Source organism: Eschrichtius robustus, chromosome 4 (assembly GCF_028021215.1).
Source record: "Eschrichtius robustus isolate mEscRob2 chromosome 4, mEscRob2.pri, whole genome shotgun sequence".
NCBI classification, from domain to species: domain Eukaryota; kingdom Metazoa; phylum Chordata; class Mammalia; order Artiodactyla; family Eschrichtiidae; genus Eschrichtius; species Eschrichtius robustus.
In genome coordinates, this window is record NC_090827.1 from 9198435 (window position 1) to 9225746 (window position 27312).

At 42.0% G+C, this 27312-nt stretch overlaps 1 protein-coding gene across 10 annotated transcripts in view; it reads right to left on the reverse strand.

The window, feature by feature from the left end:
* The window catches only part of ABCG2 (ATP binding cassette subfamily G member 2 (JR blood group)), a 155490-nt gene that overhangs the window by 23217 nt on the left and 104961 nt on the right, over nt 1-27312 (reverse strand). For 9 of the 10 annotated variants that reach the window (XM_068542423.1, XM_068542428.1, XM_068542426.1 and 6 more), the window contains 5 exons: nt 17976-18197; nt 12522-12581; nt 11519-11633; nt 10753-10905; nt 7668-7825 (listed from right to left, as the gene is read on the reverse strand). In XM_068542423.1, the coding sequence (XP_068398524.1) occupies nt 7668-7825; nt 10753-10905; nt 11519-11633; nt 12522-12581; nt 17976-18197 (708 nt within the window). Of the gene's footprint in view, nt 1-7667; nt 7826-10752; nt 10906-11518; nt 11634-12521; nt 12582-17975; nt 18198-24732; nt 24752-27312 lie in introns of those variants that run through there. The other variant, XM_068542424.1, reaches the window with a different exon arrangement.

Genomic DNA, 27312 nt, shown 5'->3' on the forward strand with positions numbered 1-27312 from the left:
TACAGGAGTTACTACTTATGGGTAGAAGAAACAAAGGCCAAAATCACTGTTCAAAATCTGATATTATTGAAAACACTTTATGAGAAGAATCACATCAATTCAAGCATTTCCTAAGCACTTACTATATGCTAGCCAAGAAAGTTTGTTCTGCCTCAAAGACGACAGGCCAACAGACCAATCATTTCAATACAAGCTGGAACAGAAGTAGCTAAGGGTGCCCTGTAAGCCAAATAGGAGACTAACCCAGTCTGAAGATGACGTAAGTAGTGTATCAGAGGGGCCAACAGGAGTAAGCCAAGAAGAGAAAGGGCAGTCAGGAGGGAGGAAGATGGCAAACAAAGCATGCGATAACAAGGCCTACTCCAGAAACTACAAGTAGTTCAGTGCCATGGCAGAGCTGAGGTGTATGTGTGGAGGCGGGGACTGAAAAGAAGACTGCATCAAAAAGCAGGCCCATGAGAAACCCCGTCACTCAGAGGTGGAACGTTAGTCAGTAGACAGTAAGGAGCCAGTAAAGGACCGGCAGCAGGGAGGCGGACGGGTGTGAGAACTCTGTACTCCGAGCGTGGTCTGAGGACCACTGAGGCATCAGTATCAGTATCTTCTATTAGAAGTGGAGAGGCCTCCCCTGGTGGCGCGGTGGTTAAGAATCTGCCTGCCAATGCAGGGGACACGGGTTCGAGCCCTGGTCCGGGAAGATCCCACATGCTGCGGAGCAACTAGGCCCGTGCGCCACAACTACTGAGCCTGCGCTCTAGAGCCCGCGAGCCACAACCATTGAGCTTGCGAGCCACAACTACTGAAGCCCGTGTGCCTAGGGCCCATGCTCTGCAACAAGAGAAGCCACCGCAATGAGAAGCCTGCTCACTGCAACAAAGAGTAGCCCCCGCTCGCCGCAACTAGAGAAAGCCCGCGCACAGCGACGAAGACCCAACAAAGCCAAAAATAAATAAATAAAATAAATTAATTAAAAAAAAAAAAAAAAAAAGAAGTGGAGAATCTTGGCCTCCACCTCAGAGCTCTAGACTCAGAATCTGCATTTTTAACAAGACCCTAAGTGATTAGTGCACACAGTGGAGCTTGAGACAACTAGGTTAGCGCTCTCCAGTGTGAGGAAAGATGTTTGTATGCTGACTAGTCCAAAACATAATGAAACATAACATAGTCCAGTATTCTATGTCAAGTCATCATTCTCTATGAACACTGTTAACATGGTTACAGATAATAAAAATATCATGGATGGATGCTCTAACTGATCCTGAATCCCAGACCTGTTACTGGGCTTTCTATCCTGTTCCATTGATCTATATTTCTGTTTTTGTGCCAGTACCATACTGTCTTGATTACTGTAGCTTTGCAGTACAGTCTGACTCAGGGAGCCTGATTCCTCCAGCTCCATTTTTCTTTCCCAAGACTGTTTTGGCTATTCGGGGTCTTTTGTGTTTCCATACAAATTGTGAAATTTTTTGTTCTGGTTCTGTGAAAAATGCCATTGGTAGTTTCATAGGGATTGCACTGAATCTGTAGATTGCTTTGGGTAGTAGAGTCATTTTCGCAGTGTTGATTCTTCCAATCAAAGCACATGGTATATCTCTCCATCTGTTTGTATCATCTTTAATTTCTTTCATCAGTGTCTTTTGGTTTCCTGCATACAGGTCTTTTGTCTCCTTAGGTAGGTTTATTCCTCGGTATTTTATTCTTTTTGTTGCAATGGTAAATGGGAGTGTTTCCTTAATTTCTCTTTCAGACTTTTCGTTAGTGTATAGGAATGCAAGAGATTTCTGTGTATCCTGCTATCCAGATTTTTGTATCCTGCTACTTTACCAAATTCATTGATTAGCTCTAGTAGTTTTCTGGTAGCATCTTCAGGATTTTCTATGTATAGTATCATGTCATCTGCAAACAGTGACAGTTTTACTTCTTCTTTTCTGACTTGTATTCCTTTTATTTCTTTTTCTTCTCTGATTGCTGTGGCTAAAACTTCCATAACTATGTTGAATAACAGTGGTGAGAATGGGCATCCTTCACTTGTTCCTGATTTTAGAGGAAATGATTTCAGTTTTTCACCATTGAGAACGATGTTGGCTGTGGGTTTGTCACATATGGCCTTTATTATGTTATTAAGTTCTCCCTATGCCTACTTTCTGGAGAGTTTTTATCATAAGTGGGTGTTGAATTTAATCGAAAGCTTTTTCTACATCTGTTGAGATTATCATATGGTTTTTCTCCTTCAGTTTGTTAATATGGAGTATCACATTGATTGATTTGTGTATACTGAAGAATCCTTGCATTCCTGCGATAAACCCCACTTGATCGTGGTGTATGATCCTTTTAATGTGCTGTTGGATTCTGTTTGCTAGTATTTTGTTGAGGATTTCTGCATCTATGATCATCAGTGATACTGGTCTGTAGTTTTCTTTTTTTGTGTGACATCTTTGTCTGGTTTTGCTATTAGGGTGATGGCAGCCTCGTAGAATGAGTTTGGGAGTGTTCCTCCCTCTGCTATTTTGGAAGAGTTTGAGAAGATAGGTGTCAGCTCTTCTCTAAATGTTTGATAGAATTTGCCTGTGAAGCCATCTGGCCCTGGGCTTTTATTGTTTCTTGGAAGATTTTTAATCACAGTTTCAATGTCAGTGCTTGTGACTGGTCTGTTTATATTTTCTGTTTCTTCCTGGTTCAGTCTTGGAAGGTTGTGCTTTTCTAAGAATTTGTCCATTTCTTCCAGGTTGTCCATTTTATTGGCATAGAGTTGTTTGTAGTAATCTCTCATGATCCTTTGTATTTCTGCAGTGTCAGTTGTTACTTCTTTTTCATTTCTAATTCTGTTGATTTGAGTCTTCTCCCTTTTTTTCTTGATGAGTATGGCTAATGGTTTATCAATTTTGTTTACCTTCTCAAAGAACCAGCTTTTAGTTTTACTGATCTTTGCTACTGTTTCCTTCATTTCTTTTTCACTTATTTCTGATCTGATCTTTATGATTTCTTTCCTTCTGCTAACTTTGGGGTTTGTTTGCTCTTTCTCTAATTGCTTTAGATGTAAGGTTAGGTCATTTATTTGAGATTTTTCTTGTTTCTTGAGGTGGGATTGTATTGCTATATAATTCCCTCTTAGAGCTGCTTTTGCTGCATCCCATAGGTTTTGGGTCGTCCTGTTTTCATTGTCATTTGTTTCTAGGTATTTTTTGATTTCCTCTTGATTTCTTCAGTGATCTCTTGGTTATTTAGTAGCATACTGTTTAGCCTCCATGTGTTTGTATTTTTTACAGTTTTTTTCCTCTAATTGATATCTAGTCTCATAGCATTGTGGTCAGAAAAGATACTTGATACGATTTCAAATTTCTTAAATTTACCAAGGCTTGATTTGTGACCCAAGATATGATCTATCCTGGAGAATGTTCCATGAGCACTTGAGAAGTGTATTCTGCTGTTTCTGGATGGAATGTCCCACAAATATCAACTAAGTCCATCTTGTTTGTCATTTAAAGCTTGTGTTTCCTTATTTCTTTTCATTTTGGATGATCTCTCCATTGGTGAAAGTGGGGTGTTCAAGTCCCCTACTATGACTGTGTTACTGTCAATTTCCTCTCTTATGGCTGTTAGCATTTGCCTTATGTATTGAGGTGCTCCTATGTTGGGTGCATGAATGTTTACAACTGTCATAGCTTCCTCTTGGATCGATCCCTTGATCATTATATAGTGTCCTTCTTTGTCTCTTGTAATAGTCTTTATTTTAAAGTCTATTTTGTCTGATATGAGAATTGCTACTCCAGCTTTCTTTTGATTTCCATGTGCATGGAATATCTTTTTCCATCCCTTCACTTTCAGTCTGTTTGTGTCCCTAGGACTGAAGTGGGTCTCTTGTAGACAGCATATATATGGGTCTTGTTTTTGTATCCATTCAGCGAGCCTACGTCTTTTGGTTGGAGCATTTAATCCATTTACATTTAAGGTAATTATCGATATGTATGTTCCTATTACCATTTTCTTAATTGTTTTGGGGTTGTTTTTGTAGGTCTTTTCCTTCTCTTGTGTTTCCTGACTAGAGAAGTTCCTTTAGCATTTGTTGTAAAGCTGGTTTGGTGGTGCTGAATTCTCTTAACTTTTGCTTGTCTGTAAAGGTTTTAATTTCTCTGTCGAATCTGAATGAGATCCTTGCTAGGTAAAGTAATCTTGGTTGTAGGTTTTTCCCTTTCATCATTTTAAGTATGCCCTGCCACTCCCTTCTGGCTTGCAGAGTTTCTGCTGAAAGATCAGCTGTTAACCTTATGGGGATTCCCTTGTATGTTATTTGTTGCTTTTCCCTTGCTGCTTTCAATATTTTTTCTTGTACTTAATTTTGGATAGTTTGGTGTCTTGGCATGTTTCTCCTTGGATTTATCCTGTATGGGACTCTCTGTGCTTCCTGGACTTAATTGACTATTTCCTTTCCCATATTAGGGAAGTTTTCAACTATAATCTCTTCAAATATTTTCTCAGTCCCTTTCTTTTTCTCTTCTTCTTCTGGGGCCCTGATAATTCGAATGTTGGTGCGTTTAATTTTGTCCCAGAGGTCTCTGAGACTGTCCTCAATTCTTTTCATTCTTTTTTCTTTATTCTGCTCTGCGGTAGTTATTTCCACTATTTTATCTTCCAGGTCACTTATCCGTTCTTCTGCCTCAGTTATTCTGCTATTGATTCCTTCTAGAGAATTTTTAATTTCATTTATTGTGTTGTTCTTCATTGTTTGTTTGCTCTTTAGTTCTTCTACGTCCTTGTTAAACGTTTCTTGTATTTCCTCCATTCTATTTCCAAGATTTTGGATCATCTTTACTATCATTACTCTGAATTCTTTTTCAGGTAGACTGCCTATTTCCTCTTCATTTGTTCAGTCTGGTGGGTTTTTACCTTGCTCCTTCATCTGCTGCATATTTCTCTGTCTTCCCATTTTGCTTAACTTACTGTGTTTGGGGTCTCCTTTTCACAGGCTGCAGGTTAGTTCCCGTTGTTTTGGGTGTCTGCCCCCAGTGTTAGCTAAGTTTGGGTCAGTGGGTTGTGTAGGCTTCCCGGTGGAGGGGACCGGTGCCTGTGCTCTGGTGGGTGGGGCTGGATCTTGTCTTTTTGGTGGGCAGGGCTGTGTCCAGTGGTGTGTTTTGGGGTATATGTGAACTTAGTATGATTTTAGCCAGCCTCTCTGCTAATGGATGGGGTTGTGTTCCTGTCTTGCTAGTTGTTTGGCATAGGGTGTCCAGCAGTGTAGCTTGCTGGCCGTTGGGTGGAGCCGGGTCTTAGCATTGAGAGCTCTCTGGGAGAGCTCTCGCCGACTGATATTACATGGAACCGGGAGGTCTCTGGTGGTCGAATGTCCTGAACTCAGCTCTCCCACCTCAGAGGCTCAGGCCTGACAACAGGCCGGAGCACCAAGACCCTCTCAGCCACATGACTCAGAAGAAAAGGGAGAAAAAAAGGAAGAAAATAGCATCATGTCTGTTGCATCTCTGCCAAGAATTCATGGCCTGAGTCTGGTCACGAGGAAACACTGGATGGACCCTATGAAATGTACTCTCGAATATGTGTGAGGACATAAGAGGCAAAGAGTAAAGAACTGTCCAGGATTAGAAAAGATTTTTAAAAAGGAGGGTTTCTGGAGAGAATCCTGAGCCAGAAATGAAAAAGAGACACTTCTGGGGCAGCTGGTGAGGTCTGACTGGAGTCCACGGACTGGATGGTGGCAATGGCATCAGAGCCGACTCCGTGGCCGGAAGGTGTGCAAGGCAGTAATGGAGGAGCAGTGTCCTTGCTTTTTGGAGTTGCAGGCCAGAGTATCTAGGGGTGATGGTACATGATTTCAGAAAAAGGTCTATGGTGGGGGTGGGGGGGAGGGGGAGGGGATGGAGGGAGAGCAAATGCAGTTAAAAGGTAACAACAGTTGGGGAATCTAGGTAAGGGGAGATGGGATTTCTTTGTGCTACTGTTGTAACTGTTCCATAACATTGAAACTTTTTAAAAATTAATTTTAAAAAAGGTGTCCAAAACTTTTGAAATTTCTCTTATAACCGTGATTCTCCTACCATCTTCTTTCTTCGTAAAAGACGTTCTTGGGACTTCCCTGGTGGCGCAGTGGTTAAGAATCCACCTGCCAATGCAGGGGACACGGGTTTGAGCCCTGGTCTGGGACGATCCCACACGCCACAGATCAACTAAGCCCGTGCACCACGACTACTGAGCCTGTGCTCTAGAGCCCACAAGCCACAACTACTGAGCCTGCGTGCCCTAACTACTGAAGCCCTCACGCCTAGAGCCTGCTCCTCCGCAATGAGAAGCCTGTTCACCGCAACGAAGGGTAGCCCCCGCTCGCAGCAACTACAGAAAGCTTTCAAGCAACAACAAAGACCCAAAGCAGCCAAAAATTTTTTAATTTAAAAAAATTTTTTTAAATTTTAATTTAAAAAATTAAAAAAAAATTTTAATTTAAAAAAATTTTTTAAAAAAAGGAATTGATATTCTTTACTCCATTCTTCCATTTTTCAGGCCCCAAATCTTAGAAGTCATTCTCTCAATAATCACACCCCACATCCAATTCTAAGCTAATCCTGTTGATTCTATTTTTAAAACAGAGAGAACCCCCCGACTTCTCCCCGCCTTACCACTACCATCCTAGTCAAAGTCAGCGTATCTCAAACGAGCTAATGCAAACAAGCCTCCTGACCGGACTCCCGCCACTCACCCTTGCCCAATTATACAGCCTTTTCTCCAGACGGTTGCCAGTCCTCTGTTCTAAAACTCTCTGAAAGCTGCCCATGTCACCTAGAGACATTAAAAGCCATAGCTCTTATAGCGGCCTACAGTCTATATCATCTGCCACCCACTCAATTCCATCTCATGTCCCGTTCTAACTGTTATGGACTGAACTGTGTGTCCCCAAAATTCATGTTGAAGTCCTAACCCCCAGCACTTCAGAATATAACTGTATTTGGAGATAGGGTCTTTAAAGAGGTAATTTTGGTTAAATAAGGTCATGTGGGTGCCACAATCTAATAAGGACCACTGTCCTTATAAGAAGAGGAGATTGGGACACAGACACACCACAGGAAGATACAGTAAGGACACAGAGAGAAGACAGCTACCTACAAGCCAAGGAGAGAGGGCTCAGAAGAAACAATCCTGCCGACTCCCTGATCTTGGACATATAGCCTCCAAAAATTTGAAAAACTGAACTTCTGTTTTAAGCTAACCACCCAGTCTGCGGTACTACGTTATGGCAGCTTGAGCAAAGTAATCAATAAGAGTCCCCACCCCTCCTGAGGTCACTGGGTTCCAAACACATCAGGCACACTCTGCCGCAGGGCCACAGCTGTTCCCTTCCACTAGAACTCTCTTCTCCCATACATCCAGGTCTCGCTCCCTTGCTCCCAACTCAAACGTCACCTCGTTGAGGTCTTCCCTGACCATCCTATATGTCATATAGCACCTCTATCCCACCACAGCCATCTTTTGCTACTCTCTTAGCCGGCTTCATTTTTCATAAAACACTTATACTTCTTAACTGACTGTTTCCCTCCAACAAAGAAGGAAGAAATTTTTGTCTGTGGTGCTTACTGCTGAGTCCCTTGCACCAAGAATAATACCTGGTACATAGTAGGTCACCATATATTGGATGAATAAAAGAATAATGTTCCCCTAGCGTTTACCTCTTCAGAAGCAAAAGGACAGCATTTGCTGTGCTTGAATCTAAGCCAGTTGTGGGCTCATCCAGGAACAAGATGGATGGATCAGTAATAAGCTCCATTGCAATACTAGTCCTTTTTCTTTCTCCTCCAGACACGCCACGGATAAACTGAGTTCCAACCTAAAACACAAATATTATTGTGATTAACAATAAAAATCACAGCCATTATCGTTTGTTGAGCTCCCAACATGTATGTGCCAACCCTACAAGAGGCACTTTATCTCATTATCCTCATTTATTCTGAACAGCAACTAAATGACTATGTGGGCAAAGAGGTAGGTTTCTCCTTAATTTGAAGAGTAAACTGAGGCTCAGGTCAGAGCTGGTAAGTGGCTAAGCCTGGTGTGAAACCCATGCTTTTAACAGTTCTGTATGTTTCTCATCAAGCCATATATTTCATTTTAAGACAGTTAAGCCAGAACACTGAAAGATATGGCCCTGACGGAGTGAAGCCACAGACCAAAAAGGGAGCAGAAGATAGGAGTAGAAAAGCTGCTGAAAGCATCTATAATTTGTCAGTCTTTCTTACAGCCTCCTGACGCCCTCTTCCCCGCCCAAAGTCCTCAGTGCAGCTGGGCAGCTAGGAGAGCTCACTTTCTATCACACCCCATTAGCACCTCTTAAATCACCATAAGGTTTACCAAATTGAGCCCTCCTGTATCCTAACTTGCTGCAGAATTCCTGACTCATTCTTTCAGACAAATTCAGAAGGTAGACTGTTCTACAGGGCAACTGGTTGGGTCTTTCAACTAGTCAGTGTCACTGTGTGGTAGGGGACCAGAAAGGTTCTGGGGGAGAAAGGAGATAGGAAATAATAATTCTTATATTAAGAGTCTTCAAAGGGATAATAAGTAAGTGCTACTCAGGCCCTTGATTGGATCCCCTAACAATTGAGCTGTAACAGACATTCTGGAGAGGACATGGGGAAATGTGAATGAATATGGCTCCACAGAGCTGATATTAACACACTGTTAATTCTGTTAGTTGATAATGGTATTGTGGTAATGTAGGTAAATATCTTTTTTTTTAAGACGCATAATCAGTATTCAAGAGCGAAATGTCATGATATTTACAACTTTCTTTAAAATACTTCAGAGAAAAGAAGCTGAAGTAATTATGGGAAAAGATTAACAACTGGGAAATCTAGGTAAATGTTATTAGTAATCGTGCCATTATATTAATTATTCTACAATCATATCATCACTATGTAACAGAGAAGAACAAACCTGACTCCATATTGAATCTATTCCTTTAGCTCTAACCTTTGTGCTCTGTTGCCGGTGCTTAGTCATGCTGGCTCTGCACCTTTTATGAAAGAATGTTGCCTAAAGCCTGAAATATACAGCATAGCCCATTGTCAGGGCTCTGACTTTTAAAGGTGTAACACTTTTCCATTTACATAGAGATAAAAAGTTACACGACAGAGAATAACATTTGTCTTGTTGGAGGTTTATAGGAACGTTGTGACCAGATCCACAGGGACAGCTGCAAGAACAAAGGATTCCAACAGGAAGAAGTCTGCAACAGCCAACCAACCAACCAACTCCCTCCCCTTTTAGTATAAAAGCAGCCTGAATTCTAACTCGGGGAAGATGGTTCTTTGGGACACGAGTCCACCACCCTCTTGGTCTGCTGGCTTTCCAAATAAAGTCGCTATTCCTTGTCCCAGCAACTAACTCATCTGTCAATTTACTGACCTGTCATGCAGCAAGCTGTTCAAGCTTGGACTCCGTAACAACTAAGTAATCAGACTATGCTCTCTACATTTGCTATGCTTAAAGTTTCATAAAAAGTAAAAAAAGTTAAATGAAGTATTTCAATTAATTAGATAAATACATTCTAAGTCAACAACTCCCTTCTGCTTATTTTCTCTGGAAATCCAGGCAAGGAACTTAGGGCAATAACTGCCTGTTGGTAGAGAACAAAATTACCTAAGGGTAAAGAATGGTAAATACCTTATTGGAAAGAAAATCAAGTAATAAGCAGAGCTAACACAAAGGAAAACCCAGTCACCTAAAAAAAGAATTTAGTGGAAACTGGTGGCATCTCAGAGTTATTTTTCCAAACAAAATACAGCAAAATATACTTTACATTAAATAATGTCAGAAAGTACCATATGAAACAGCAGCCAGCAGAATACCCCCATTCTTTGTTACCTCTACGTAAAGGATATCATGGGGGGACTAAACTAGAGCCATCACAATCTAAAAAGCTCATCTTCACTGGAAACCTCAGGTGTTTTCCCAGCAAATCTTTCATACCTGGGTCATCAGCTGTAAAGTTCACTCGTTCATTTCATTTCTTCTTCCTGATCCTGCATAACCCACAAAGGGAGTTACTTTTCTCTCTTGCCCACAACTTTTATCTCAAAAATCTAAAAGAGCCCAGCACATAACAGTCTGTAAGTAAATACTGGCAGAAGAAAGGGGGAGGGGCAGTGAGGGAGGGAGGGAGGAAGGGAAGCCGAAAGTGCCAAAAGAAAGGCTCTAGAAAAACAACTTGGAGGCTACACAAATTAGAAATAAACCCTAATTTGACTGGATATAATTTTGGAAGCCAAACTGCAGCAAAGTGAAACATACAGAGCAGGAACCCTTGGATTTTCATCATGTACCAATTCCAGAAATATACCTCTCAGAGGCAATGGAACAAAGTCCCCTTGGAGGAACAGAAGAAGGACAGCTAAAAGGGGAAAAGAAAACAGGAAGAAGGAAAGTTAGCGTGAAGACATGGAATGAGACGTGACAAACACTCAGGGTGGGAGAAGACCAAGGGCTGTAATCACACAGAAAGGGCCACGTGTCCTTGGCAAAGAACACTTCCACATACTGGACCACACTGCCGCACTTCATTTCCAGGAGTCAATCGTTTTTGGTTTTTTTTACCTGGTTAACCTTCCATCTTCATATTAAGTAACTAGTCACTTTACTCACGGTTACAGAAAGCAGCCCCTCTTTACTATACATATTATAGAAAACTTCTGAACAAGCTGTACTATCCACACAGGTGAGTCCGATTTGCTGGCTATAACGCATTCTCCACATTACCTTGGAATCTGCCACTTTATCCAGACCTAACTCTTGAATGACCATGTTAATCCGTTCATTTTTTTCATGATTTGTCATAGTTGTTGGAAGCCGGAGAGCTGCCGAGAACTGTAAGTTTTCTCTCACTGTCAGAGTTCCCATCACGACATCATCCTTAAAGCAAAACGGCATTTTAACAAGACACAGCAGGTCCTTTCTAATACCCTCACTCTTTGGTGTATGTAACTTACCCACAAAAATAACATACCCAAGGAAAGTTCTAGCTAATAATGAATTATACAAATCATAATGAATTACACTTGCAATTATACAAATTACAACTAACTCCATATAACAGCTGCAAAGCCTGATGAAATAATTTTCATTCCCTACCTGTACGCCCAAAGAGAACACAGGTAATTGTGATTATTACTAGCAAACATCGCTACACTGCTTTATACAAGGATTTGCCAAAATATTGTTCTAAGCTAGGTGAAGGAGAGAGGTGAAGGTAAAGGAAAAAAGTAAAACAGTAATGTTTTTTAGAAATGATATGATAACGAGAATTGATATCTTTGCCCTTACAAGGATCATATTCCAGATTCTCCCTGCCTTTTCATTTAATACTATTCTGAATTTTATGGGAGATCATGAAAAGCTGGTGTGAAGAGAAGTTGTTTCTATGAGTATGTCCTGTAGTCAATTGGAAGCACACTTAACTATTAGCCATGGCACTTGCTAATATAGAAACAGAAGAAATCTAAAATGCAAATCCACAAATACTTACTTGCACCACGTAACCTGAGTTACATTTAAAATTGGCAGGTCGAGGTTGTCCGTTGATCAAAACATCTCCAGATAATCCACGTGGATCTTTCCTTGCAGCTAAGACATCTAACAACCTATAAAAAGACATATGTTATTGTTATTTTTTTCCTCCAACTCAGGCTTTACCTCTCAGCTAATCTGAATCCAAATTCTGCTCAAGTTAGAAAATTAACTGACCAAGAAGTTATATGGTTCAACTAAACATATAGATATATTTTGAATGTCACCTTCCTTTTTTTTTTTTACTATATGCTACAATAAAGCCCAAAACCATGAAAGCAAAGCACTGCTGGCTGATCCAGCACAGACTACCCAAACTGCCCTCCAGGCTGTCTGACCTTGGGCGTTCCAAGGCAGGTAATGTACTCCTTTGTCTAAGACACAAGCCTTCACGTACGCCTTTGGCTCCATCTCCCCACTTTCAATTTTATCCCCTTCCTTTTCCTCTCCATAGCTCAACTCACAGCTGACAGCTATATGCCAATCACCTTACCATGTCCTATTAGTAAAGCTGACCTAGTAAGACCTTCCTGGTCCTCAGGACAGAACCACAAACTAGCACAACTCCACATTATCCACAGCAACTAGAACCAGATTAGACATGCAGAAAATGTTCAACAAATACCTGCTCACATAAAAGTGATCTTTAAAAGCACACTAAAACTGGAGGTGGGGAATAGGTGAAGGAGGTTTAAGAGGTACAAACCTCCAGTTATAAAATAAATAAGCCATGGGGATGTAACATACAGCATAAGGAACAGGGTCAATGATATTGTAATAACTTTATATGGGGACAGATGGCTAGACTTATCATGGTGATCATTCATAACGAATGCAAATGTCAAATCACTATGTAGTACACCTGAAACTGACATAGTATTTTTGGCAACCACAATGCAATTTATTAAAAAACCACACATTAAAACTACAAAGAAAAAGCTTACTTATACTGTTATACTCACGAAGATTTGCCTCCACCTGTGGGTCCCAGAATGGCATTGAGGCCAGGTTTCATGACCCCACTGTAAATACAGAAATATATCAAGTTATTGGACCACTTTACAACCAGTTCTATTAATTTAGGGTTTGCATTTAATACACTCAATGAAGGCTGGTAAAATTATAGACAGGGGGGGAAAAAACCCACAAATCAACTCTTAAAGGAAAAAGAAACCGAACTGTCGATTAACAAAAATCTAGCACACAAAGAATGTTAACTACAAGTCAGGACTTATAAGAAAAATGACTTGGGTCCCTCTAAATTCCCTTGCCTTATTCTCCACACTGGTTCCCTGATGTAACAAACTCTGGTGAAGCATCTCTGCTACACTTACTCCTCTTTCACAGTGTAAAGTGCATTAACAAGTTCTGAGTGATGCCTGATGATTACTATCTTCACATCACCTGACTTGCTACCTCATTCTACACAATTAGTAAGTCAACGGACTTCTAGAATCACCAGTAGAAGTGTTCTCACTGCACAAATCTAGTCAGACAAAGAAACAATATATCTGAAACAGAAATTCAATGGCTGGAATAAAGCACCTCAGGGGGTTAAAAAGAAAATATCACCAATTCTTACCCCTCACAAAACTCTTAATCAAATTAGGAAAGTAAAACATACACTCTCAAGATATATCGTCTTCTTCCTTGTAATGGACTGGAAAATTCTCCATTTAGAAGTGGTAGATGCCACTTTCTAAAGGAGACAAACTTTAAGGATATATAGACATGGTGTACACACAGCATGTTCCAAACAGACTAAGTAGATGTTTGAGGGTGGTGAAAATTCAGATAGAAAGCAGGAGGGTAGAAAAAATTAAGGCAGTATTGACTGTGTTGAGTCTCAAGAAGAAAAGCAAATACTTATCCTAACGGCAGCCAGTAGAATGACTAAGGAGGATGGAGTGGAGAAAGGAAAATTAAGCGCAAGGCCTCCGCAGTTATGTAGGCATGATGAAATAGAGGCCTGAAAAGCCCTTTCAAAACCCTGGTGACTAAGTCCAATCTCTCTTTGGAACTGGTAGGTAAGTCAAAATTTATCCGCAGAGAAAATGGTACCTATTCCAAGTGGATGGTCCAAAGCCAAAGGGCTATTCCATTCCAGATCATGATTTTCACAGAAGCCAATTCTATGATTACACAATTGTTGTAAGTGATAAACTTTACAAGGTACCCTGGTGCTTCCGTCCAGGAGGACCTCAGCACTTACTGACTATTGTGCTTGCACCGTCACAACTGTGAAATGGCTGGTGCTAGGGTGACACGTACCTTTCACTTTGCTCATTAGCTGAAACACTGAACAAAAATAAATGAATTAGGTAAACCAGGAACAAGGTGTAAAACAGAAAAATCTCTTATTCTTTCAGTGACTTTCCCCACAGATGTAAAAAGACATGCTAATGGCTGGGTGAACTTTCAAGATGCGTCTATCAATAGCTCTTGATGTACCTTCTTTATCAACAGCTATCTAGTAACAGCTTCTAAAATCACGAGATACAAGCTTGTTAGTCACTAAAACTCTGTTGTCAGAAAACCTTTCCAGGTTTTCGAAGTATCTCCTCAAATCGAGACCAAGCAATCCGAAATAACTAATCCCAAACTGAATGTAAACGTTCTAAGACAAAGAATTTTACAGGTCCCCAAGTTGGGCTTACTTTGGCACTAAGCCCTAGCATTACAGAAAACAACAGCAGTGTAGAATTACAACTGCAACAGTTCCAGTTTGGAGCAGTGGCTAATTCTCCCTTCATTCATTAAACAGTTATCCAATGTCTACTATGTATAACAAGATGACTCTTCTAGGACATGGAACTGAGCTGAGAATAAAACAAAGTCCTAGCCCTTGTGGAATTTACATTAAAGTCCAGGATCGGCAAACTACAGCTGGTCACCTGTCTTCTGTTTTCATAAACAAAGCGTTACTGGGACAGAGCTATCCTCCTTCATTTGCGTATTGTCTATGGCTGCTTTCACGCTACAACGACAGGGATGGGTAGCTGCAACACAGATGGATGGCCCATAAAGCTGAAGATATTTACCATCAGGCCCTTTACAGAAAAAGCAGTCGATGGTCTACAATTCCCTTGTTTCCCCACCCTACCCCCTGCCCTACTATCATCCCTCAAAACCGATTTCCCACCCTTATATACTGCTTTACAGCATTTACAAGCAGCAAAGTCCCCCTCACTAGACTGTAAAACCCTGCCAACAAGAATTATGTCATCTTGTGTGAAGCCTCAGCCCGAAAGTATGTAGCACAGTGGCCTACAAGGGAAGACCACTGAATACTGGATACACGAAGTGAAACCTAGCTAAAGGAGTCACATCACATGTGTTACTTTTTTAGTGGATAATGGTTAATCCTTTGGTCTCGGTTTATAAAAGAGCAGTCAGTGCCATTCCCAATGCTTGGAGCATGGCCTCTCCCTACCCTACCCTACTGTGCCCTACACACACACACACACACACACACACACACACACTCACACACACTCGTGCACACACACAATCTTCACCTTCTCTCTCCCCACACCCCTGAACCTCTGATTTAGGGTTAGGGACGTCCCCTGTGTCTCCTAACCCTTCTATCACAGTACAATGACACAGTGAGGTAGGTGCTCTAGCTGTCTGAATCCCCCATTAGACTAGAAGGTTTCTCAGGACAGAGGACACATCTGTGTCACTAGCATCTTGCACAAGGTCAAGCACCCCATAGACACTGGACATTTGTTGAATAAGTGAGTCTCCACATTTCCATAAATGACAATTACTTATAGGAAAACCAGAAGAACTGTTTTCAGTAAAAGCAAATGTTCAGAAGTAGGAAAAGTATATGGAAAATAGGTACAGTCTGACTAGAAAGAAAACTTAGTTACATTCCCTACTTGTTATTTTATGTTCAAATACGTCAATCATTTCTATTAGGCTTCCGCTTCCCTTCTTAGTGCGAAGGTGATGAAAGTGGGTAGAGGTGCAGCAATGCCAGCACCCAAGAACACAGGCTGCAAAGGGAGGGAGGAGGAGGAGAGGAAACAGGTGGAAGGGCGGGGGACTGCTTATACTGAGGAATAAGAAGACTGATTGAGCAAACCAAGGAGTATATTAAAGACAACGAGAACCAGGTTTTTCACTTTTTGAGAAGATGTTTTACAAACATGGAAATGTGGAAAGAACCTTGGAGTGTTAGATATAAACTGGAGGATGTATTAATGAGAAGTCACGGGTTTTAATCTACATACACAGATACAGAAAGTTTTAGATATATGTATAAGCACCCGTGCGCGTATACTGAAACATACATATAGTCCCTAGGTCTGTCCACCGAGAAAGCCTAGAAGCTGTAAGATCCTAACAGCAATAAACATTCCAGACACCCAGATCTTGGTTTGTAAATACCATCCTCCACAAAAAGGAACATCAGCTGGTTCCAGGTCTGACGCAGGGTGAGTACACAGTGAGTCTGAAAATTCTTGCTGTGCCAACAAAATATTCAAAGAATGAGAGTATATGTCAAAAGAATGAGTTAAAACACAAAACACAATACAGAACCTACCTTGAAAGTCTCCAACTGACCAAATCAGGAACAACAGAAGGATCAAGATGAATAATGACAGGACTTCCCTGGTGGCGCAGTGGTTAAGAATCCGCCTGCCAATGCAGGGGACACGGGTTCGAGCCCTGGTCCGGGAAGATCCCACATGCCACGGAGCAGCTCAGCCCGTGTGCCACAACTACGGAGCCTGCGCTCTAGAGCCCGCGAGCTACAACTACTGAGCCCGTGTGCCTAGAGCCTGTGCTCTGCAACAAGAGAAGCCACCGCAGTGAGAAGCCCGCACACCACAATAAAGAGTAGCCCCCACGCAGCAATGAAGACCCAACACAGCCAAAAATTAATTAATTAATTAATTAAAAAAAAAAAAAAAGAAGAAGACAAATGAGAGCACCCTTTTCCCCATCCCAGAAACTCTACTTAGTTGAAGCCAGCAGATGGGGGAAAAGATAAGAAACACTACTGCCTAAATAAGAAATGTGAGTAAGCAAGAAAAACTACCCCTGGTACCCTTTTAACTGTAAAATTTGAAAGGATTACAAGATTTGACTGAGTTTTTATGAACCTAGGAATGCATGTAAGGATGAACTCATCTGTTGCTGTAACGCACACCACTGAACCATAAAAACATTACGAAGCCTTCAGCAGATGACACTCTTACTGTATCAAGTTACTAATTTACTAGCTTTAAAACATAAGCAAGGTAAACGTACCCTCGAGCAGCATATATTTTAAGTTTATTCAACCTGCACATACTCAAATCGTTTGTTATCTTCCACTTATCAGCATAAAATCTGAAGTGACCAGCATTTTTCTTGATTAGTATGCTCCACAAAAAAAACTTGTCAGCTTTTCAGAAAGGTCAGTTGACTCTAGTCTAGGCATGTAGCAAAAGATATAAGCTTTTCATCTACCATTCCTCTCCTTATTCTCATACTCAGGGTTTCTTTACACAAGAAAGCATCAAGGAAGCAGGCATGACAGTCTGTGTTACTGCATGGAGAAAATACTATCTAATTCTACACAGCACCTGGCTTCCAGCAACCCAATCTCAGATCCCCATTGTTTCTTCCCCACCCACATCCAAAAATTTTCTCCCCTACTTGTCATTTCCCAGTCCTCTGGAAGCAGCTGGCTGCCAGTAATAGAAAAGACCACAGTCCCATATAATGCATCCAGAAGATATGAGAAATATCTGATTCCATATAGGTTTGTAGCCATACCTGGCCAAAGGGCTCTTATAAAACCACTCCTCCAGGCTTGGAAAGCCGAAAAAGTTGCTTCCTTTGTCTAGGAATAATTATTTCCCCTATTAAACAAAAAAATTAACAAAACACATAGGCCACGCTACCTAAGCAAATCTAGATTCACTCCTTGCTCCACAGAGAGGTAGAATCCAGCTCAATTCTCTGGAAATCAGAAAAACATTAAAACCCTAAAGGCTATAATATATGAAAGAGAGATACCTGGGACCCAGTAGATTCTACCTGAATGCTCATTTCTCTCCCCACTCCACTGCCCACTCCACCACCATGTGATGAATTAGTTGCTGGATGAGGAGAATAAAAATCATAGTTTTATGTTGACTTGGATTCTAAAATATAAATAAGTGTCTTAATTTGGATCCTAAATTCTCTTATCACTTTGGACTTCAACAGCATAACTTAAGCTAAGTTATAGTTGTCTTATATTTACATATACCTAACATGTGATCCAACTGTTTCACTGCTAGTTTAGCCGAATGAAACGAAAGCATGTGTCCGTATATCTGTATAGACTTGTACACCTTTATCTGCAATAAGCAAAACCTGCAAAGTTCAATGCATGTCAATGAACCTATTTAAATAAAAGTTCATGCACATACTTGACATTCTTTAGTATTTCTTTCTCAACTGTTTTCCGACAAAGTAGAAAGCCACTCTTCACTTTTACTCGATAGCAGATGTTATGAAAACTTAACACAGCTCCTCCAGTAAATGTCTTCAGGTCATTGGAGGTTGTCTCCGGGATGCAATTGGTGTTTCTTTTTGACATTGGGACAGAAACTTGGTAACTATTGGAAGACATCTGGAGTGTTTCTGCCTTTCTGTAGAGGGAAAAGCAACAGTAAGCTGACAGTCCAGGTAAATGAGACCGTAAACAGTAGTTAAGAGTACACTTAAAACAATTCGGTTTTGGTACAAACTTCCAGTTATAAAATAAGTTAAGTCCTGAGGATATAATCTGCAGCATGGTGACTCTAGCTAATAATACCGTACTGTATATTCGAAAGTTGCTAAGAGAACTTAAAAGTTCTCATCATAAGAAGAAAAAATTTGTGACTTTGGTGTGTGATGGATATTAAGTAGACGTACTGTGGTGATCATTTCACAGTATATACAAATTTTAAGTCATTATGTTGTATGCCTGAAACTAATATAATGTTATGTGTCAATTATATCTCAATTTAAATTTTAAATAGACACCAAAAAAAATTTTAATGTAAAACGCCTCATTGGTCATTTTTATATTGATTACATGTTTAAGTAAAAATATTTTGCATATATTGGATTCAATGAAATATATTTTTAAAAATTTTAAACAAATCCATTGTAAACCTCAATGCAATAAATAGCTCCATTTCCAATAAATAGGTCACATCACAGCAATAAGAACAACCTTGAAACCTATATCAGGGAGGCAGACACAACTCTGAATACATACACTCCAATTAGGTGTCAATTAAACATCTAATAAGTAAATAGGCAGAGTATGAAAATTTCTCAAAACTCATGAAGCAGGAAAAAGATGAACAGGAGTTAGATCTGACTTGAAAAGTATATTACGATACGACTCAAGATCAGGGACAGACCACATGATCACCAACACCCCGTTTTTGTTTGAGTCTATGACACAGTTATTACAAAAAGGGGGTTGGCCAGGCAGTCAGGGATAAGAGAGATTAATTTGAATTTAAAGCTCCAGACTTGGGCAAGATGGGAATAAAGATGCAGACCTACTAGAGAATGGACTTGAGGATATGGGGAGGGGGTGGGGTGAGATGTGACAGGGTAAGAGAGTGGCATGGACATATCTACACTACCAAATGTAAAATAGATAGCTAGTGGGAAGCAGCCGCGTAGCACGGGGAGATCAGCTCGGTGCTTTGTGACCACCTAGAGGGATGGGATAGGGAGGGTGGGAGGGAGATGCAAGAAGGAGGGGATATGGGGATATATGTATACGTATAGCTGATCCACTTTGTTATACAGCAGAAACTAACACAACATTGTAAAGCAATTATACTCCAGTAAAGAGGTAAGAAAGGAAAGAAAAGAAAGAAAAGAAAAGAAAAGAAAAGAAAAGAAAAGAAAAGAAAAGAAAAGAAAAGAAAAGAAAAGAAAAGAAAGCTCCGGACTTCAGGCGGGGTCGCGGGCCCTCGCGGCGCGATGCTGGGCGCCCGGCGTCCGGGAGGCCTCGGGGCCGGGCTCCGGGGCCGGTGGGTCGGCACCAGCTGGTGCCCGGTGGGCGCCGCCGCCTGGACCTGTTGGGCGAGCGCCGGAAACAGTGGGCCCTGTCAGGCCGGAACGCTTCACCTCTTGGTATTTCCCGCAATCGACACGGGAAGCATCTGTTGATGCAAAGCTGTCTACACAGTGGGTCTGGCCCTGGTAATCCGCCTCATTCGTGAGTCCCGCCTGTGTCAGGCCCCGCGTTGGGCAGCCGGTTAAAATGGCGAAGAGCGGGGCTCCTAGTCCTCGGAGCTGCCCTTCTGCGGAGGCAAGACTTTGCAGCGCCAGCTGCCGTCCGCGAGCGTGGAGAGCGTGTGCGCTTCAGGGATGCCTGCAGCAAGTTCAGGCTGCGGCTTTCCCACTGGTCGCGAGTGACCACAGACACGTTCGCTTAACCTCCGAAAGCGTCACCTTAGCCGTAAGAAAGGAGACTGACAGTTTGTGCTCTAGGATTGTGTGATTTACATGAGAGAACCTACGTTAAAGTACACGGTACACTTTTGGCATGCCGTGGATGTGTAATAAGTGTTTGTGGTTTTTGCCTTCCCGGGCGTCAGAACAAGTGCGGTCGAACCGGTACAAGAAGATGGTCCTGGGCTTCCCTGGTGGCGCAGTGGTTGAGAGCCTGCCTGCCAATGCAGGGGACGCGGGTTCGAGCCCTGGTCCGGGAAGATCCCACATGCCGCGGAGCGACTGGGCCCGTGAGCCACAACTACCGAGCCTGCGCGTCTGGAGCCTGTGCTCCGCAACGAGGGAGGCCACCACGATAGAGAGAGGCCCGCGCACCGCGATGAAGAGTGGCCCCCGCTCGCCGCAACTGGAGAAAGCCCTCGCACAGAAAACGAAGACCCAACACAGCCAAAAAAAAAAAATTAATTAATTATAAAAATAAAAAAAAAAAGATGGTCCTTCCTTCCCATTAGATTAGTGATTTTTATCTTTATCAAGGTGTTGAAATGCTTTTGGAAGGTATAAAATTTGCTGCCAGTTTCAGCCTATGACTTGGTTTATTAGCCTGTTCACTGAATCTTCCTAAAATATACATGTGTTCAGAAATCAACTCACCGTCCCTATTTTATACTTTATGGAGTGCCTGATGCTGTGCCCTGGACCTCACTCAGTGCCGGGCAGGGTCCTGAGAACTTACTAACCTCGTTCCTGTGTCCGTGCTGTGAGACACAGCACATATTGTCATCCCTTCATGCCTGATGAAGAAATTAGGCTGAGGAGGAGAGAGAACTGGACCAGGGTCACACAGCTGATAGTGGTTACAGCTGACATCTGTTAAATGCTTTCCGTGTGCCAGGCACTGTTAAAATGTTTTTTTTAAACGTGTATCATTTAATCCTTGCCACTCTGTGTGTTAGATTTTATGGTAGTGACAGAGCTGGATTTTGAACCCGCATCATTCTATTTTTGTTTTTTCTAAAATAATTAAAAATTGAAGAAAAATTGCATTCTAAAACATTTTTAGTGTCATATATGTGGAATGTCGCGGGGAATGTGAAAGTGATACCTGTGGTGACAGGTGTCATGATGATATGAAACATCAACGAAAACCAAGATTTTGTTTATGAGGAAAGTATTTGTATTGAATACCCCCAGGTCATGTTTTTAGTTATCAGTGGGAACTGTTCTTTGGGTTTCAGGGCCTGTTTGGAGTTCCTGAGCTCAGCGCCCCAGAAGGATTGCGTGTCGCCCAGGAGAAGGCCTTGAGGAAAACGGAGCAACTGGTGGTCTGTGTGTGCTCGGCGCCGCCCGGGCCCCAGACCGTGCTCATCTTTGACGAGCTCTCGGACTCCTGGTGCAGGGTGGCCGACTTGGTAAGACGCCGGGCATGGGCCACAGACCACCTCTCACTTTTGCAAGTTAAGCTCAGTGTATTAGGTTCAGTACTGGATTGTAAAGTTAGGAATGTCTGAGCTGTTTGAGAGCTCTTGGGTGTAATCTGTTACAGTGAAGCGTGCTGTTGAATGGGAAGAATGTATAGGAAAGGTCAGATTTAGTACTCATACTTTAATACATATATTTAATAAAACAGATATGTAATATGTAATGAAAGAATGATTACTCACATGGCAAAGATTCTTCATGTGACAAAGGTTCTTCATTTATGAAAATATCTACCAAAATTCTAATAGGACATTTACCTGTACATTTACAATAAAATTAATCACATAAAAAAAATTTTTTAAAAAGCTCCAGACTTTACATCCCTGTTTGCTATGCTCCTTCCATCAACTAGGAAGATAAACTCCGAACTTCTTTGGAATGACAAAATCATTTCCTTAATGTGCAAACATATTTAAATTCTAGGAAGGTTTAGAATTATGTACAAAAATGATGGAGAAAATCAAACCAGTGGTTAAGCAGTTAAAGAATTTAAAACAAAAAGTGAGTATTAAATTTATAAATGAAGTTTAAAATATTTCATTAAACAAATTTAAAAAGGCCCCTTTAAAGGATTTAGGGTAAGACCTTAAAGTGAACTTAACAGCTTGTGAAACAGGTTTGAAATGTGAAACTTCCATAAAACTAGTTTTAATTTTTAAAAATCAAAATAATCCATGAAGAACTTTCTCGCTGGCTATGGTAGAGTAGCTGGTCCAAACCAATCATTCTCCTAAGAACAACTGTGGAAGTAGACAAAATATAAGATGCAACTCTTTGAAGAGTGCTCTCTGATGAGAGCAAGCAAAGCAGCCAGGACTTGAGCAGCCAAATTCTTGGAAAGGAGGGAAGATGAAGGCACAGCCAGCGTTCTGTGCCCTTTCCCCTCGAGGCAAATTGCACATACATGGGGCAAAACTCAGGAAAACCGGGCAGAAAGAAGCTGCTAGAGGCCAAAAAGCTGAACAAATATTTAAGTAACCTCTCACAGTGTTAGGGAGACAAAGTTTGGAGCTGCGAGCCTACCAGTTGAAAACCTGAAGTTTTTGAGATCCCAGTAGGCCTCTGACCTGGAAATATGGGCAACCCAGAAATAGACCAGCTGCTATTCAATCAAAGTGACCCACTCATACTTTGCTATAAGAAACTTAAATCACTCTGAGACTTCTTATCATCCAAATTTTCAATCAAAAATTACCAAGCATGCCAGAAAATAAGACCTAATGTTCCGAAACAAGAAAATAGAAACAGACCCACAGATATTGCAGATTGGAGTCATCAGACATCTGCGTTAAAATAACTGAGTGATATGTCTAAGAAAATAAATGAAAAGACAGACTACCACCAAAGAACCAGAATCTGTATTTTTTTTTTAAAAAATCAATAGATGAGTTTATTAGCAGTTTAGACACAGATTAGGAAAGAAGTACTGAACTGGTAGGCTGGTATGTAGAAAACATACAGATTGAAGAGTGTATGAAAATTCCATGTATCACCATGGAAAAGAAAACAAAAACCAAAAAAAACTCCAGACTGAAAAAGTAGGCTTTTTTACTACATAAAGGAGCTACGAAGCATATGAGATGTGGAGAAAAAGGTCTGACATACATGTAACTGGAGACCTGGAAGAGAGAGAAAAATGGAACAGCGTCAAGCGTCAATATTTGAAGAAATACTGGCCAAGCCTTTTCCAAAACTGATGAAGGTATCAAGCCACAGATTGAAGAAGCTCTAGGAACACCAAAGCAGGATACATACAAGAAAACCATGCCTGAGAGTATCACAGTAGAACTGCCCCCAAACCAAAATAATCTGTAATTGTTCCTGTACCCCCAAACTGCTCTACTGTTATCACGCTTAAAACACTATTCAATTTTGGAAACTGCAGAAGTAGGAGACCACTTAGAGACTGGTCCCAGGAAATTAGAAGAGCTTAGTTTTAATCTGTGAACACAATGAATGGTAATAATTAGCTAAAATCCTACTCTCTTAAAGCAGTGAAAGAGAAGGCTCAAGGTACAAGTAATCTAGAGACCTTACATCTTGACTTTATGAACTTCTTAAGCCATCCCCCATGCCTTCAAAAGCCAAACTATGCCAGTCTGATACAAGCGATTGCTTCTCCGGCCTCCGTCCCCATGTGATGTTCAGCCACCGAAGATACTTTCTAACCCTCTCCCAAGGCTCATTAAGAGAATCAAATAACATACCACTTGAATGTAAATAGGTCATTGGCTCAAGACAGACATTCGTACAAAATTTTTGTGAGATTTTCTGCTAATAAAAGGCACCAACTGGAACTAAAGTACCCAAGAAGGTTTATCCAGGCCCATCCATCTATCCATCCATCCAAGATAGAGGGCTAAAGCTTATAAATACAATCACAATTTTAGAAGTGTGTGCATACCGAGTTTGCCTTCACTGTGATGGGCTTAAGTTTGTGATTCACACTGCTAGGAGGTGCTGGATTCCTCACTAGGATTCTAATAATCTTCCTCAGGAAGACAACAGGGTCTTAGTTATTCATGTGTCACAAATCGAGAGATTAGCAGGCATAACTAAGGTACACCATTCAGCTGAAGCACTTATACCAAAAAACAAACTTATTTCTAACACCAATATGGAACAATATATTACTCTAAGATGAAACAAAAAACTTACAGTAATGATTACAAAATTTTAAAACTACAATGTCTCGGGGCTTCCGTGGTGGTGCAGTGGTTAAGAATCCACCTGCCAACGCAGGGGACACAGCCTGCTCAAGGCTGCTCCGGGAAGAGCCCTGCTCCGGGAAGATCCCACATGCCGTGGAGCAACTAAGCCCGTGAGCCACAACTACTGAAGCCCGTGCGCCTAGAGCCTGCGAGCCGTAACTACTGAGCCTGCATGCCACAACTACTGAAGCCTGAGCGCCTAGAGCCCGTGCTCCGTAACAAGAGAAGCCACCGCAATGAGAAGCCCGCGCACCGCAACGAAGATTAGCCCCTGCTCGCCGCAACTAGAGAAAGCCTGCGCGCAGCAACGAAGACCCAATGCAGCCGAAAAGAAAAAGAAAAAAAGAAATAAAAATACAATGTCTCAGCACCATATTAACCTCAAAGTACTCCATCTCCAGTTAATACAGTATCCTGGGTTTAGATGAGTCACTAAAAGTAACTGCCTCCAAGTAAACATTAATCTTTCCCTACGGATTAGCATGACTACATCTAGATTTCCCTGTAACAAAAGTCAGCTTCCTACCTTGTTGCTGCTTCCATGCTTCCAGAGCACCTGCTAGATCACTTTCTGAGTCCTGGACCCACTGCAAAGACTTTAACTCCTTAGATAAAAGAAGCAACCAAATGATTTCACAACTCACACATGAACCCAGGCTACCCTGTTAACTGGCCTGATTATCTTTTCACCAGCTGGAACAGTCCTTCCGTGCATGACCGAGAGGCTCCGAATAATGAGATTCTTTCTCCCTTTCCAGCTATCTCTTTTCTGGTGGTCTACCTATGTCATCTTTCCTCTCTTCTTGTTGCCTCCTAACTAGTGAGGCCACATTTTTACTTTTTTGAAAAGTCTGAACAATCTTCTTTCATAGACTCCAGTATATCTATTAAAAGAATGATAACCTGCATTACAAATACCACTTGTCTCTATTTCACTCTTTACCATATGCTTTATCTGACACTCCGCTATAAACAGAGTGCCTAAGACAATGGAAACCGCACACGGGTAATAAAAGTACAGAGGTCAGTTCTAAAGTTCTCAGCCAGACACCTGTCCGCAGCTGTAAATACTGCATCTGCTGGCAGAAGCCAGAGCAGCCTCATGTCAAGAGTCTGGGCCTTCCTCTTACGTTTTTCTCCTAGAGGTAATAATAGCAAGTGGAGAATGACACTTTGCCTCACAGCCATGGGGACATGCTACGGAAGTATACACCTCCTTCAGCTATTTACTGTAACGTCACAATCCTGACAAGGAGTTAAGCTTCTCAGATCACTGTCAGGTGAATGCTATAAACTTATGAACAGTCAGAAATAGCAACAGGATAGTTTTGAACACTGTTAGAAAGGGAACTCAAAATCTGAATTGTAACTTCCATTAATTATCCCTGGCATTCAAAGAGCCCTCTATCAGTCAACGGGTTTTCACACTGTCTCTGATTTGACAGTTCCACCCTGAAGCATCCAGTGTTGACACTACATTCAGGTCCACAGGCTGCTCAGGACCCTAGAGTTGGAGTCAGGTGGCTGAAGTCTTCAGGCCAAGGAAACAATCCGAGTCTGGCACTCTAGGCCTCCACAGCATTGCAGCAGAGTGATCTGGGGAACACGGCACGAAGGATGAGGTCAGCCACACGGAGAGGAAGAGACCCCCATCGTGGAAGGTCTGTAAGTCAGCGAGAAGCCGCTGAGGCCTTTTAAGTAGGAAGGACTCACGATCTTAATTGTGTTTTTAAAAAACCACTCTAGGGGCTTCCCTGGTGGCGCAGTGGTTAAAAATCCGCCTGCCAATGCAGGGGACACGGGTCCGGGAAGATCCCACATGCCGCGGAGCAACTAAGCCCGTGCGCCACAACTACTGAGCCCACGTGCCACAACTACTGAAGCCCATGCGCCGCCAACAAGAGAAGCCCCCGCAATGAGAAGCCCGTGCACCGCAACAAAGAGTAGCCCCCGCTCGCCGCAACTAGAGAAAGCCGGCGCGCAGCAACGAAGACCCGAGGCAGCCAAAAATTAATTAATTAATTAATTAATTAATTAAATCTATAAAACAGACAAACAAAAAAGACCCCACCACTCTGGTTGCTGTGTGGCAAGTGTGGAAGCAAGGCCCGGTCAGCAGGCTCCTGCAGAAAACCAGGTGAGACATGCTTGGACAAAGGGATGGGCCTGGGTAATGACAGAGGGGACCTCAGAAGTTCCAGGGCTCTGTTCCCACGCGGTAAGGTTTAGATGCCTGTGAGACATCCGAGGGAGAGACAGATCTTTGGTTAAAAACTGAGAAGCAAAAACAAGACTCGTGGATGACAAACCACAAAGCCCTCTTGGGGGTCTTCGGTAGTCAATAATGTATTGCTCTATGATTTTTGAAACATGCTACAGACCCACATTTGATTAACTGTGAACTGCTTTTCAAGAGGCATCACGGGATTTACGCTGTCATACACAACTGTAAGGTTTAGGATGTTGGCAGGTGCGGTAAGTGTCAAAATCCGTAAGAAGATCGCTGTGCTTGGCCCCCAGCCCCCTGGCCTTCTCTCCTGGAAGGACCGTGCCTCCCTGCTATCTCAGCCAGGCATGCTCCCCACCTTGGCACTGTGAATCAAGACACTGTCTTCTCACCCACCCAACTCTCCCATCTTTTATCCATCTATCCCTCCAGCCCACTCCCTCTACTTATCAGAGGACAGCTCCCCTAGGACTCCCACGGTTCCTACCTAAGTCAACCTTCTACTTACGCTCTGCTTTCCATTCCCTCTTGCTTACGCAAGGACACCTACCCAGTGATCTTACACCACCCCTCACTTCTTCTCCCCTGCATCAATTTTTCCTTCTCTACTGATTATAAAATTCTGTATTCTTCTCCCTTCTCCCCCCTCTCCTTCTATGAAGATGGTATATAAGCCCTAAATTCTAACAGCCCCTTGGAGTCACTTTTTTTTTCTTTAAAAAAAAAAAAGCTCCCACAGCTCCTGTCCGTCCGTTACCCTCTCCCTCCTAGTCCCTCTTAAAACCAGTCCGATCAGGCTTCCATCCCACCTCACCCTCACACCAAAACCACTGGTGACAATATTAGGTGACTGCCAAAGTGACATATCCAATGACTTTT